The sequence below is a fragment of the Diadema antillarum genome, unplaced genomic scaffold (genome assembly GCF_040938485.1).
Source record: "Diadema antillarum isolate AM-2024a unplaced genomic scaffold, OU_Dant_1.0 seq00000119_RagTag, whole genome shotgun sequence".
NCBI classification, from domain to species: Eukaryota; Metazoa; Echinodermata; class Echinoidea; order Diadematoida; family Diadematidae; genus Diadema; species Diadema antillarum.
In genome coordinates, this window is record NW_027271200.1 from 2,138,540 (window position 1) to 2,153,285 (window position 14,746).

Below are 14,746 nucleotides of genomic sequence, written 5' to 3' on the forward strand. Positions count from 1 at the left end.
TGAAATCAAACCTAAATTGTGAAATTTGAATGTTCAATGAGCTCCAGGGATTGGCAATAAAACATGTATTGTGATGGCTACATTTCGCAAATCCTATTTGGCCAGTGTGGACACAGAGGTTGTTTTTCCAAACAGGTTTTACCCCATTCTGGGTATGTACAATGTATGTGTTATCTGAAAGGTTTGATCTTTAAAACATGAATGGGGAGATGAAAAGAATATTCATTCTGAGTGTAAAACTGCAAAATTCAACATTGCATATTTCATGCAACTCCCAGAACAAACATTTGATGAACAAGGTCTGATCTGAGAGACTAATCATTGACTCATGTTAGGAAATAACTTTGTTATGGATTCCACTGTAAGGTGGTACACTTCAACAATAGCCTTTATTTTGTAGTGAAAAGATCTAGTGACCATTCAAAAGGAGCTGGGTGAAAGGGGAAATTCCCCAAATTAATTGGTGGTGGTGGTGGTGGTGGTGGGGGGGGGGGGGGGAGGGGGAGGGGGGACATATCAACTAGCCAGTTAGCTGTTCTTAGTGACTGTTTTGACCCTCGTACTATTATTGGCAACTAAATTGCATTAAGTCCACAATGATGCTTCAAAACCATAGTGTTATGATAGCTCAGGGGTTATAAAACCCATTTGATTTCTGTGAGTGATGAAATTATGAACAGGAATTAATTTCCAAGGAAGGGTTCATGAACTTCTTTCAAGAAGGAAATTTGTGTGGAATGAAGTGTGTGATTTCAAAACACCAATACACTTGTGCCCAACTGTACCATTAAACAAAGTTTCAGACTGGACAGAGAGAATTTCCACTCTACTGCCTTGTGTGTTGAGATTGGGAGTGGCCCCTATAACATACATGTGTATGCTGAGTTTATCCAGCCAACGTTGCTATAGCAAGGCCGATGGTATAGGCTAGATCCCTGTGTGAATGATGCCACAGAAATGTATGTCTACTCTTTCTGCAATATTGATGTCATTATTACAAAAGATTGAATAAAATGTACATGTACCTCACGTACATTGCAAGGCTGAGCCTATGTACACATTACGTAAGGCTAGCAATGAAAATGTTAACTGGTACTCTGTTCCAATATGATGTATGAATAGCCAGTGAGCAATGACCAGCATTAAGCTCAAAATCAACAATACATCTATATTTTTTCCACAAGATCTCGAAGACTGTTTGGTCATGGTCCAGCTATGAAAGTTATTCCTCCAGGAAATAATAATTTCTATATATTTTCTAATGGAAGTGATATGCTATGATTTTGCTAAGTGACGTAGTCCCATATCTTCTGTCCCATGCCATCATGTTGCTATAGATTATTTTATATCATGTTTGAACATGTCCTGTTTGTGTACGTGTCATGGACTTTCTTATCTTGTTTCCATATGAAAGTCCTAAATCAGTTCAGTATCTGATAATGGCTCTGCCTGGAGGTGTGTTCAGACAGGAGAAGAGAAAGAAGGAGAAACAGAAGATAATGAAGGAGAAAAAGAAGGAAGAGGAGGAGAAGAAGAAGAAGAAGAAGAAGAAGAAAGAGAAGGAGGAGGATGAGGAGGATGAGGAGGAGGCAAAGGAGAAGAAGTTGTTAACATTTGCCACGTTCTTCTGAATCAGTACTGGTCATACATTCTAGAAATACATTCATCATATTTCTGTATCATTTTCAAAGGAAGTGTCTAGAATGTAAGAGGAAAGTTAGATAATTAAAAAAAAACTCAAAACTGTTATTTGTAACCTTATCTGTTGTAGACATGGTGAAATACAATGTAAATACTTAAACTATCTTGCTTGATATATTCCATGATTTTGTTTTTTCTATCTCAGCCTAATGAAGGTAAAAAACCAAAAAAACAAAAACAAAAACAAAAACAAATCCAGCACAACACTTGAATATGTTTCAGTACTTGTGTTACAGTCATTCGATTAATTACCTGTACACTGTTGCCAGGATTACTTTTGAAATGCAAGTATGGTGATAGCAAAGTAGCATCTCTTCTGGGTACCTTCATAGCAAACATCCAAAGTCCAAGAGGCGTGTCTCTTCCTTTATGCCCTAACATTGACACAATACCAGTACGTGTGTGATGTGTGCCAAGGTTACTGTCATGAGAGGAGAATGGCTCATCAAACTTTGATAATCTTGGGTTTTCTGGACTGACAAAGATGCATGTCCTTTTTCTTTTCTTTCTTTTCTTTTTTTTATTTAGATTCAATGTTTGATTATACAAAAAAATAATAAAGACATCCACAGGGGTTAAAAGAAATGGAGTTTCAGACTTGTACAATTGTTGGTACATGCAGAAACAACACGGAGTGAGCTTGAATTCAGTGTGAACATAAACTGTCAAAGATAGTGGCAATCAATTTAATAAATGCTGATTTTAATGGTATGTGTAAAAATTCTAGATTAACAACGGGTATGACAGTGGTGCTCATGAGATAACTCCAGAATTGTTTGAAGAAAGTTAATTGAACTTGGTGCTACATGTAAGATAAGCAGCACTGAATGTTAGGATTTCAGTGAATCTAAGGATTTGGGTTTAAAGGGACTCTTAAATGATTCTAGAGCAGTGAGTAATTTCCTTTCTCAAAATTTGATAGCTATTTTTGGTTATTGGATATATATCTGTAACAAAATGATGAATTCTATGTGATTAAATCGCTACACAAATGACATACTATACTTAGTCATATCCCAAAATGCATAGCAAATTGCTAAGTAATTCCTGGAAAATTACTCCCTGCAAAGTAAGTTCTTGTTCTGTTCTTGTGTGTGAAATGTGATATACCATGCAGCTGTTGCTATACGTTTAAAAAAAGTTTTATGGGGGGATATACAATTGTAAGAAGTAATTACTTTGTAATTCAGTAACTTTATAGGAATGAAAGAACTTCTTCCATGATGCAGCTCAGTATGACCAGGGAGGTGGCCCTTCCCACCTCCCTGGTATGACAAGGCATACCTCACGATAGTGGGCCTACAATTTGTATCATTTGTTAGAGCCAGCAGACAGAAGTTCATCTTTACCAACAAGAGTGCACCTGCTCTTTGATCTTCTAGATTTATTGATTTAACTTTCAAAACCCTACAATATTGTCAGGATGTATAATGAATATCAAGATTTTTGTCCATCATTAAAGAAATATTTTCCATATGTAATGGCATTGGGATTGTTTCAACATTAGGAGTCAAGAAATCCCCATCTGTAGCAGTCTTCAAATCAAGACTCAAGTCACATTTTTTTTCTTTTTTTAATTTAACTGTGCATTATTGACAAGCATATCAGAAGCTTTTGCAGCCCACAATATATTCACATTGATTTTGCACTGTGTAAATTGATATTATTATGTATCAAATTGCTGTACAGAATGAGAGGTTTTTTTCCACCCCCCCCCCCCTTACTAGAGGTAGTGTCACATCTATCAAAATGGGAATAAATTGTGATTGTGCCTGGGTCATTTTAGATTTCATTTCCCAGAAAGCACTATAGAGTTTGTTTTTGTTACTCTGTCTCTCCGTGCTCTTTATTACACTGTAGCTATTATAATTATACATAATAGACCCTTTGAGGTACATTCTAAATTCATGCATGCATACACCTTTACAAATTGTTCCTGAAAATCAGACAGCCTTGTCAAAATATGCCTTACACAGTGGCAATTGGTGTTTATATGCAAACAAAAGTATTGAAGTGTGATGAATATTTACAAACAGTATGGATGAAAAAGCTTGTTACTTTCTCCTCAGTGAGAAAGAGCCACTGAATTTAAAAACATTTGTGAACTGGCCAACTGAAAAAAGAAAATGTCTGTTTTCACATTGATTTTATGTCCCAGGAAGTAGAGAATGTGGAGTTTTGCGGACTATGTATTTGACAGGCTCCTTCTACAAATTTGACAAGAATGAGTGTAATTGCAGCACATTTCTGTCTTCTTCCTGTGTAAGTGCTATAATGCGTGAAATGATTGTCAACTCATGTCCCATTTATTGACACACAAATGGTCAACAACAACTGCCAGTAGATTGGGTACTTGCAATTTTATTATCAGCCATGGGTCATTACATACACTGGAAAAATTCAAGAGCCAATTTGGCCTTCCAGTACATATTATCCTTTACATTCTAAAATCAAAACAAAAACAGTAATACATGTACACATAATACAGAGTGATGGGGCATTATTTGTTGATTGCCACCTAAGTGTTACTACCATGAAATGGGCATTGCCACAATATTTATCAGGTTAGTCATACTCTACATCTATTTCCTCTAGTGCACAAATGTGTCCTACCAAACTTTGGGTTTTTTTCTCATTAAGATATTGTCTTAATGAATAGAACCTATAGTCAGACATGCTACAGTGAAACATACATACAGGCTCTCAAATATCAGTGTACTTTTATCTTGAAGTAAGTGCATGACTTTGTTATTTTAATTTAAATTCTCTAACAGATTGACAAATGCTGGTATGATTATTTACTCATGTTGCTTGTATTGAATGGACAGCAGTGTGGATCAGTGTCTTAAGCCACATTCATACACAAGAGTTATCAGCCGATGCTAAAAAATCTGTTTTATTTGCCACTATTCGCATGCCCCCCCCCCCCAAAAAAAAAAAACCCACAAAAACAAGCAAACAACAACAACAACAACATAGAAACAAGCAACAACAAACAAATCCTTGAGCTGCAACGAAGTACTTTTAATCCTCAGACTGGTATGGAGAGTTGCATTATTGGATTTAAAATATTTTTAGTTTCTTTGTGTGTCATTTACACACACTGTGCAAGACAAATTATTGTGAGAGTTTCTGATTTTAAAAAAAAATCAAGCAGAATTGATTTTTGCATCACATTGGGTATCGCAAAAGTTCATGATTTTTGTTTTTGTACACACAAGAATTAACAGTTTTTACATCATGATGCAAATTTTGATTTAAAAAAACCCGACAAACTGGTTTCAGGTGTGTGGAAATTGGACCCTTTTGGTGAGATAGTTTGCTAGAATCTGTGATTGGCCCAGCTGCAACAGTCCTGTACATTGTAGATCATTTCCCGACACCAATACAACATGCCAACTATTACATTTTTTTCAGTGTTTTGTATTGTTATCACCAAAAATACTGGGTTTTTTTTTCATTCATTTACAACACATGTTCATTGCAGGACAGGAAAAAGTACTGTTCTCCACAACAACAACAAAAAATGTTTTTTTTTAGCCCTTTAAATACTGCAACGTTCTTTACAAGGTTGGCATTCCTGCATGTGTAATGTACCAGTAAATGCTGTTATGGAGGGTAAATTCCTCATCTCCTGTAGTTAAAATATACAATGTTGTAGTTGGCATATAGATGAAGCAGGCTGATTTTGCTGATTGCTTTATCTCTAAAATGCCAGAAATAACTATAAAAAAAAAATGTGTATTTCCCTTTCTTATTCGTACTTGCAGCCAACTTGATCATAAACAATGAAGGCAGTACGGACTCTCTAAATGTGACGTGGACACCCCCGAGTGGAGCAGAGTCACAAAATGTCAGCTGGTATCTTGCCGATGGTGATGGAAATGACATCATGTATTATGCTGTGTTCAATGGCTCAGAATCACAATACCTGATCGAAGATCTGACAGCAGGAGCTCTCTATATCGTGACAGTCACCGCATACAATGGCACGAACTCATCTTCGGCGGAGGAGGAGGGCCGTACATGTAAGTATTGAGATAGAAATGAAAGTCATTACATAAAAGTCCTTACATAAATATCAGAATGGCCCAAGTGGCTCTTACATATATTTAGCTGTGCCAGACTTTCAAAGAGAAGAAAAATCCCATTTCATGAACAAGTTTCTCAGAAGTATGTCTTATGAGCAAAAAGTCTCTCATAAGAGACTTTCATGACATGGACTCTGTTTTGTGAAAATCTTAACAAAGCCTTATCACTCACAAGACACACTTATATGTATGTGAGACTTTACAAAATGGATTTTGCTTCATATAGCTTCATATGAGCGACTTTGGCCATTTTGAGATTTAAATGTAAAGACTTTTACATGATTACTTCATGAAATGGACCCCTGTTCTCCAGATGGAGGCGTACATTTGTATGCAAGCAATCATGGAGTACCTGTGTGCTGTATAAAACAGTGCAGTGTTTTTGTGTTTCTTTGTTTGATTGTATTGCTCTGAATGTATGTGTGCAGCACAATGTAGATGATTAGTCTGATATTTGTTGAGAAATTAATGGATTACAGGGCAGTTTAAATGTGGTTGTAGTGCTCTCTATACCACCTTACAAGCTGGTCCATTCATCTTGTTGTAGGATATGGTCAATTTTGGTGATATCAGTGTTTTCTGTTCTTGGAAGTTGTGGTGTTACAAGATTGGACTGTGAGCCCAATACTCATACTGTATTTATCATAAAGAGTCCCTGTAGAAAGAGGTTGGCCAAGTTTACCTTACAGACCATAAGGGGCACTAGATGTAGCAGAGTGCTGATATGTAGAATGCATTTGATGAAGGCTATCTCGATGAAAACAACTAATAATTCATTAGACTATGTAAAGCAAACACAAACGCAACACACAGCTGATGAGAAACAGGATGATATATTGCAATGCATGGATAAAGATAAAGTACATACACATAGATGCAGCATTCAAGTAAGTATGCCTCTTATTTCATGGGGAAAAGAAGAGATATTGTGTTTTTAAGGCCAACCATCAATAAAACTGGCGCCTGTTTTGCATGTATGTACAAGTGTATTTTTTTCTCTTTCTTGTGTGTTTGTTTGTGTTATGTTTGTTAATTTATGATAAGTATTTGTCCAGTACTGATGTTTCTAAGTGTGAGATTCAATAAAAGTGAATAGGTTTATGCTATATGAAGCATTTTTCATTCATTACGCATGTATAAAGGTATAAAGATCGCTGTGACAATCTTACACTCCAATAAATCTGGCAAGACTTCCTTGTTCTATGAATACATGATGTATGCATGCCATAATAAGACACATCCATATCTGGTTTGTATTGAATGATGTTTGTTTTCAGATAAGTTGACAGTCCTGAGTCCCAGACAAATTGCCCAAAGAAGTAAAGTGGTATTGCATATTTGTTCGTAAGAGATTGTCAACAGTACATGTTGAGATTGATATTGCAGTTAATGCAGGTACTTTCCCTCCTTCAAGAAACAATGCAGTCATTATACCCCCGCCAAACGAAGTTTGAAGGGGGTATATAGGAATCAGCGGACGGTCGGGCGGTCGGGCGGTCGGGCGGTCGGTCGGGCGGTCGGTCGGGCGGTCGGGCGGTCGGGCGGTCGGGCGGTCGGTCCGTTGCAAATCTTGCGTCGCGTCTACTTCCTCAGTTTTCAACCGATTCCCATAAAACTTGGCACAGATGTGTGCCTTGGGTTGTAGATGTGCAAGACGTATTTTTTGACAGTACCCAAAAGTACGTTGCCATGGTAACGGCATATTATGGGCAAAAATGGGTACAAATCTTGCGTCGCGAACTCCTCCCACAGTTTTTGATCAATTTTTATGAAATTAGGTACAGATGTTCATCTGAATATGTTAATGTGCAAGACACATATTTCCGCAGTGGCAAAAAGTGCGTTGCCATGGTAACGGCATGTTATTGGTAAAATATAGGGCAAAATGCTTCATGGCAAAACTGCTTCATCAGTGTTCTTCCAATTCTCATGGAATTCATATTGAATGTTTGTCTTAGGATATAGGTCAGCATGACACATTTCTTGACAGTGACAAGAAGTATGTTGCCATGGTAACAGCTCACATATTATGAGCCAAAATGATGGAAAATTTTGTGTTGCAAACTACTTCCTCAGTTTTTGCCCAATTTCCATGAAACTTGGTACAGATGTGTGCCTTTGGTTGTAGATGTGCAAGACGCATTTTTTGACAGTACCCGAAAGTACGTTGCCATGGTAACGGCATATTAATGGCAGAAGATCAAGGAAAGATCTTGCGGATTTAACTACTTCCTCAGTTTTTTGACCAAAGCTTATGAAATGTGGCACACACCTTGATCTTGGTGGGAAGATGTGGAAGACATATTTTTCGGACGTGTCGGAAGCTGCGTTGCCATGGTAACGGCATATAAATGGCAGAAGATCAAGGAAAGATCTTGCGGATTGAACTACTTCTTCTGTATTCGACTGAAGCTCATGAAATGTGGCACACACATTGGTCTTGGTGGGAAGATGTGCAAGACATATTTTTTGGACGTGTCGGAAGCTGCGTTGCCATGGTAACGGCATATTAATGGCGGAAGATCAAGGAAAGATCTTGTGGATTGAACTACTTCCTCAGTTTTTGACAAAAGCTTATGAAATGTGGCACACACAATAGTCTTGGTGGGAAGATGTGCAGACATATTTTTCGGACGTGTCGGAAGCTGCGTTGCCATGGTAATGGCATTTAAATGGCAGAAGATCAAGGAAAGATCATTCCTTGGGTAAGACTGTCTTCACGGGGCGGGGGTATTAATCACCTTAAGTGATATTTCTAGTTATCTGTGACACTGCTCACAACTGATCATGATGACACTGCATATTGGATGAGATAGTGATTCATTCCAGTGCTTCATGACTCCCAAAACAGTTTATGCCCAGAGAATTGATATAACAGACACAATTTGGTGATCTATACAACTACATAGTGTACAATTCATCTTGCTGTATACAGGATATTCCATATCCAAGACGTTTGAAATGCTATTTAGGAATTTTCGTCAAATGATTTGTTGTCTTCCAAAATATTGTAGAATGTCAAAGTCTAAGGTTAGAACATTATTAACTGTATACTGTTATATGCCATACATTTAGTGAATCTAATTTTTCGTGAATCGGGATTTCATGACAGTATAGCGAATGGTTAAATTTGTGATTGTGGAGAACAGTAAAGGGGAGATGTACGTACACGTACACGTGCATCTGGCATTCATATCAAGGTCAGAGTTAATAATTTTGTGTGTTGTTAATTCTGTGCGAATAGCAGCTGGCTTGCAAAACTTGAGAAAATAAAAACCTTGCAAAATATGAGGACTGGCATATATTGTAAAACAAGGAGCATTCGCTTGCATTTTAATTTCATAAATTTCGAGAGAGCCAAGATTCTTGAAATTAAAATGCATGCAAAGGTTCTTGTCTACACTATATGCCTTGAATGTCAATAGAGGTAACTCGTGAAAATTTCATGCCGCGAAAAAGGCTGTAGGCTCCAATACGCGAAAATTTCATGTCACAAAAAATATCATGTTTTACAGTACAGCATTTCTGATGTCCAAAACCAGCATTATGGCTGATGTGACCAGTGTGTATGTATCTATATTATGTCACAAAAGCTCTTTTGGTAATGGTATTGTGCAGGCTTGCGAATTTCAAAGTGGACTTTGCAGCATCAAATTTTTTATTGAAGTACCTCAAGTCAGTAGGCCTTACATACAGCATTCCAAAATTTATATTACACTATCCACAGCTGTATTATGTGTTGTGTTATGTTCTGCCCATGGCCAAACATTTTAAGATAGTTGATTCTAATGTGACTGCGTCTATCCTCTTGACTGTTTGTTATTGACTAATCAGTATATCTGAGTACAATTTTGATTGATTTACAACGAGGAATTGTAGTCGATGGTTTGTGTGCAAGCCATTTGGAGTCTTCAGATTTTGGACTGCTACAGATTCATATTATATCTGTATATGATATGCAACTCACAAACTTCATATTCAGTATCAGTCTCTGTAACATACAAGACAATTATTTGTATTTTTAGCAGTGGAATGCTGCAAGATCAAATTAGATACTGTAAAAGTGGATGTTTTTCTTGTGTGTAATTTTCTGCTCTCAGCTAGGTTAGATGAAGTTCATGTGCATTTTATTCTGTGGAATCAAATACATCGTAAAGTACAGCTGTAGTGTTACAATGTACAGTGCATACATTGTATAACAAGCAGAAATGCATGGTTTTATTTTTGCACCAGTGTGATGTCGAGCGAAATGTTTTCCACACCATGAAAGTGTCCACTTTCAAAGTGTGTCATTACATGCATAACTGCCGACTGCTCTCATATGATAGGAACATTCTTTTAATTTCTTAGAGGAAAGAAAAGGCTTTACTCAACCTTATGTTCCCTTTTTTCTCAATGCCTAGAAATATTGATTTATAGGAGGTGGGTGAAAATTCCTATTTTTGCATCATTTTCTTTCAGTTCCTATTTTCTGAATTTTGGGTTTGGCAGGTACATCATGTATGTTCGATGTATTCAAATGCATTATTTCTTTTTTCTGACATGTATGTATTGTATGTGTGTATCCCAGTTATGAAGAAGCTTCAAGCATTATGAAGATCTTTGCAGTTGTGCAATTGCTATACAATAGATTAGTATTAAAGATACAGGTTGATGTTCAAGAAATCTGTATGTCTGTTGGGTTAAGGACTGAAAATTCTAGTCAGTTTGGCATTGAAGAAGGATACATTTACCGATGTAATTATTATACATTATATATGAGTGTGTATTTGTGTGCATGTGTGTCTTCATTCTCTTGTCTAGTCATGATTCATCTTTAATGTGTTCTCGTTTGTTTTAATAGTACCAAACCAAGTGGATTTAAGTCCAGGTGATTCTACCACTCACTCTGTAAGTGCAAGCTGGGATAAACCTGCTGGAGTGGTAGATCAGTACATCATCAGCTGTAGTAATGGCACTGCATCCCCAGCTACTATAGATGCAGACAGTGACCATCCTGTGATTGCATCCTGCACTGGACTCTACCAAGCTGGAGATGAATACATCATGACTGTCATCAGCATTAGTGGTGATCAGACTAATGAAGCTAGCATCATGCTTAGAACTTGTGAGTGCACTGTCTTTGAATAGCTGTCACTTGTGAGTGCTGTATCGCTGAATAGGATTCTTCACCTTATCTTTTTATTTTGAATGAGCTATACATCCTACCTTTGATCATTCCTAGACTAAGTATCAGTATTGTTTGTTGCACTGTAAGTGTCAGCAAACATTTCAAGAGGATATGTAATTATGCTGCCTTGAGTACAGTGCAATCTCATGCAGTAGTGTATGATCAGGATGATGTTGTTTTAATCCTCTCCCACAGTACCCAATTCTGTGGTCCTGGTGGAGGGCATGTCTACCACTAATTCGGTGAGTGCAAACTGGGTCGACCCAGCTGGACTGGTCTCATCCTATGCCATTGGGTGCAGTAACGGCACAGCCAACCCTTCATCCATCAGTGTCACGGCTGAAGCTCAATACAATGCCACTTGTGAAGGAGTGTATGAACCTGGTGCCAATTACACCATGACTGTCACCTCCTTCAGCAATGGGGAGAATAATAGTGCTGAAATAATTCTCACAGCAGGTAAGCAACGCCAAATGCATGTAGAAATCTTCCATCAAACATAAATCATCACATTTTCATTTAATTTTTTTAATGCCTCTGCCACGAAGTGTCACCAGAGGCATTATTGTATCCCCCGAACAGAGTTTGGAGGATACTATGGATTTGGCCTCATTGCGCCACCGCCGCGTCCGCCGCCGCGTCTGCCGCCGCATCTGCCGCAGAGATTTTTTTGTGAGCACTCTACTGGCTGCAATTCTTCTTAGATCATCTTTGAATTTAGCATGAACGTTTATAATGGTAAAACGAAGACGCCTATTGTTTTTGGTGATGGCGTCATCGCTTGTTCCATCTTTATATATGAAAATGTAAATTTAACAGGGTCTGCTTGTGTGTGTGACGCTGGCCTTGTTTCTTGATCGATTTTTTGGTATGTAAATGTATCATAGTCAAATCTATACACCTATACCTGTTGATGATGCTGCTCTCACTGTTCCCCCTTTTACAGGGTCAAAGGTCACCCTGATCATGTCAAAATTTGCAAAAATGCTTATTCAGGCAAAAACTTGATTTTTATTCACTGGATTTTACTCAAACTTGCTAAGGAGGTGTATGGGTGGTCATTCTACATAAAGGACCCAACAGTTTGTGGTGACGGTGCCCTCTGTGTTCCGACTTGGAGGCCATGTCACATTTCTTGCATATAAGCCACATTTCTTGTCAGATTTTATTCAAACTTGCTGTTGAGGTCTACGGGGAGTTACTGTATAAGCTGTTATTTTTGAGAGGGTTTAATTTTTGCGAATTTCGTGAGGGTTTGATTTTCACAAATTTCGCGAATCTCAGTTGGATCGCAAATTTAACATCACGCGAAAATGTCTCCATGCGCTCGGGTAATAGTTCATTTACATTAGTGTCGACGTCAGTTCGCGAAAACAATATCTTGCGAAAATGTCTGTGACCTCCTCATTTGCGAAAATATCTGAACGCAAAAATAACAGTGTATACAGTATTCTAGGTAACAAAAGTTTTCATTGCCAGCGCTCTCATTTTCAAACTTTTATAGGATGACATGTCATATTCCTTGTGTGTGCTATATACTAGCCTCCTTTCTCATTGGATTTATTGTGTACTGCGACAGTTGCCACATTATACAACATTCTGGCCTAAAAGGTAATCCGGATGGTGTATGGGAGACGGGTTCAGGGGATACATGTGCTCGAACGGGTCTCCTGTGCGAGTGCTCTAGTTGTTTATGGATTGTCCGTCCTTCCAACAATTCATCCTTCCGTCCGTCCATAATGAATTTTGAAGACAGCGTAACTTAGAAACCATTTGAGGTATCCTCCAATGAAACTTCACATGTACATGTACAATGTATATGTATGAGTGAGTGAAGTTGTGCCTATCAACTCTTAGGTACTGTTAGGATGGAAAATGTATTTCCTTATGTGTTACCTGTGCTTTTGCTTTATGATAGGTCACAGAAGATGACATAGACCCTTTGTTACATTAGTATATCATGTAGATCAGTGGAGCAATCGCCAAGGTATGGTGGGCTCTGAAATTTTGCGTTGTGATTATTTACCATATGCAGATTATTAGGCCAACATAGGTAAACAGCTGACACTCGACCATTAGTACAGTTGTACTTGCCAACTGCCCAATCAAATTGGAACTGTTCTGATTTCTGATGTTTTGAGACCATGAAAAATGGAACGTTCCGATTTTTGGAAGTATTGACATATCAGATTTTTGACATATGGATATTCTTTATATGTTCTTTTGCTGTAATTGTGGTAAGCGGCAAAAATATGAAATGATAAGGGGCCAAAATCACTTGCTGCGCATTGCAAAATGCTGCATGTTTTAGCACTAAAACATAAGAAGTGCTGTAAAGTAAATTTTGCATATAATATCCGCAATACACTATGTCAAAAAAAAAAAAAATGGAGCAGGACCAGAGCAACTGACATTATTCTGACACTGCTCTGTCTGCTGGTATCTGCATCGTGTCTGGATTTGGAATTGTGTTTGCAAACTCACAAACAATTCTTATGTAATGTGTATTGAATAAGGGGACATGAACTGTTGCAATACTGTTAATGTTTACTGGGTATTCTTGTGTACTGTTTCTGTAGTACCCTTGCCGCCGAACCTTCAGCCCAGTGTGTCAACAGAGACATCAGTAAGTGCTGTATGGCGGCACCCTGGTGGTGTGATTGAGGAATTTGAGGTAAAATGTAGCTATGGAACACCAGGTGACATCACTGAGGGTTATTTGGGAGATCAGGACCTGTATCAGGTTTCATGTGAGAATGTGAGTACCCCTGGGGATACCTACCTGATGACAGTGACCAGCATCAGCGGGCAACAGGAGAATCCAGCGGAAGTGGACCTGACTGCATGTGAGTTGACTAGAATTGCATGACAGCTTTGAGAATGTATTCAATGGTGAATATGTATAAGTCACATGTCCTACAACACCTCGCAAGTCAATCCTTTGCACTCTTGACTGTGTTGCCTGTGTTGATCGCAACAGCACAATTCTCCCCTTCGCCTGTATGTGAAAGTGTCATAAAAATCATGTCTTTGGGAGATGCTACAATTGTATAGGGCCATTCTCCGAAAAATTGTGTATTTAAAGTTGTTGTGACTCAAAGAAATATTTAAAAAGATGATCTCAGATGATGTCATCACCTCATAAGTCTCTCATTGACATGGAGACAAATCTTCTTTGAATTCTAGCTATATTTGTTTGATCAAAAATATAAATATATTAAAGTCATATTGTATATACTTCCCTCTAATTATTGAATTCCTGTAATGACCTAGCAATCATTACTTCTTGGGGGAAGGGGTTCAGTTGCTAAGTTATTTATCAAAACATTTCTTTGCTAATAGTACAGGGTGCTCCTAAAAAGCAGATAACTGAAGTTCAATAGTCCACTACATTGAGAGTACACAGTTAATTCTGGGAACTGATACACTGGAATAAGAAGTACATGTGTAGCTGGTCAGCTTTAATTTGGCACCTGGCATACATCAACTTTATCATGGGCCACAGAGTTAGATAGGCTTCTTGTAGGTGAAGAGTACAAAATTACTTTTACCAAGATTTTGGTTCAATCATACAGTCTGTATTTTTTTTTCTTTTACAGCTAATCTGATTTTAGTGAAATGGTATGGTCTTGTGTAACATGACCAGTGTCTAATGTCAGTCTTTGGAAAGCACATCCTTTTCCACAGTCTTTAGAATGAATGAAAGGAGAGATAAATTGCATTAATTGTTACATTGTCATCTGACGGAGTAATCGTTAAGCTCCAATGTCAGTCAAGCATTACC

At 37.8% G+C, this 14,746-nt stretch overlaps 1 protein-coding gene across 1 annotated transcript; it reads left to right on the forward strand.

Annotated features, from left to right (window-relative positions):
- Positions 1-1,439: 1,439 nt before the first annotated feature.
- LOC139727142 (receptor-type tyrosine-protein phosphatase beta-like) lies at positions 1,440-13,831 on the forward strand. Its single transcript, XM_071638121.1, has 5 exons — positions 1,440-1,455; positions 5,472-5,729; positions 10,636-10,899; positions 11,158-11,421; positions 13,542-13,831. Exons 1-5 carry the CDS (start codon positions 1,440-1,442, stop codon positions 13,829-13,831), a joined length of 1,092 nt encoding a protein of 363 aa, XP_071494222.1.
- Positions 13,832-14,746: the final 915 nt, after the last annotated feature.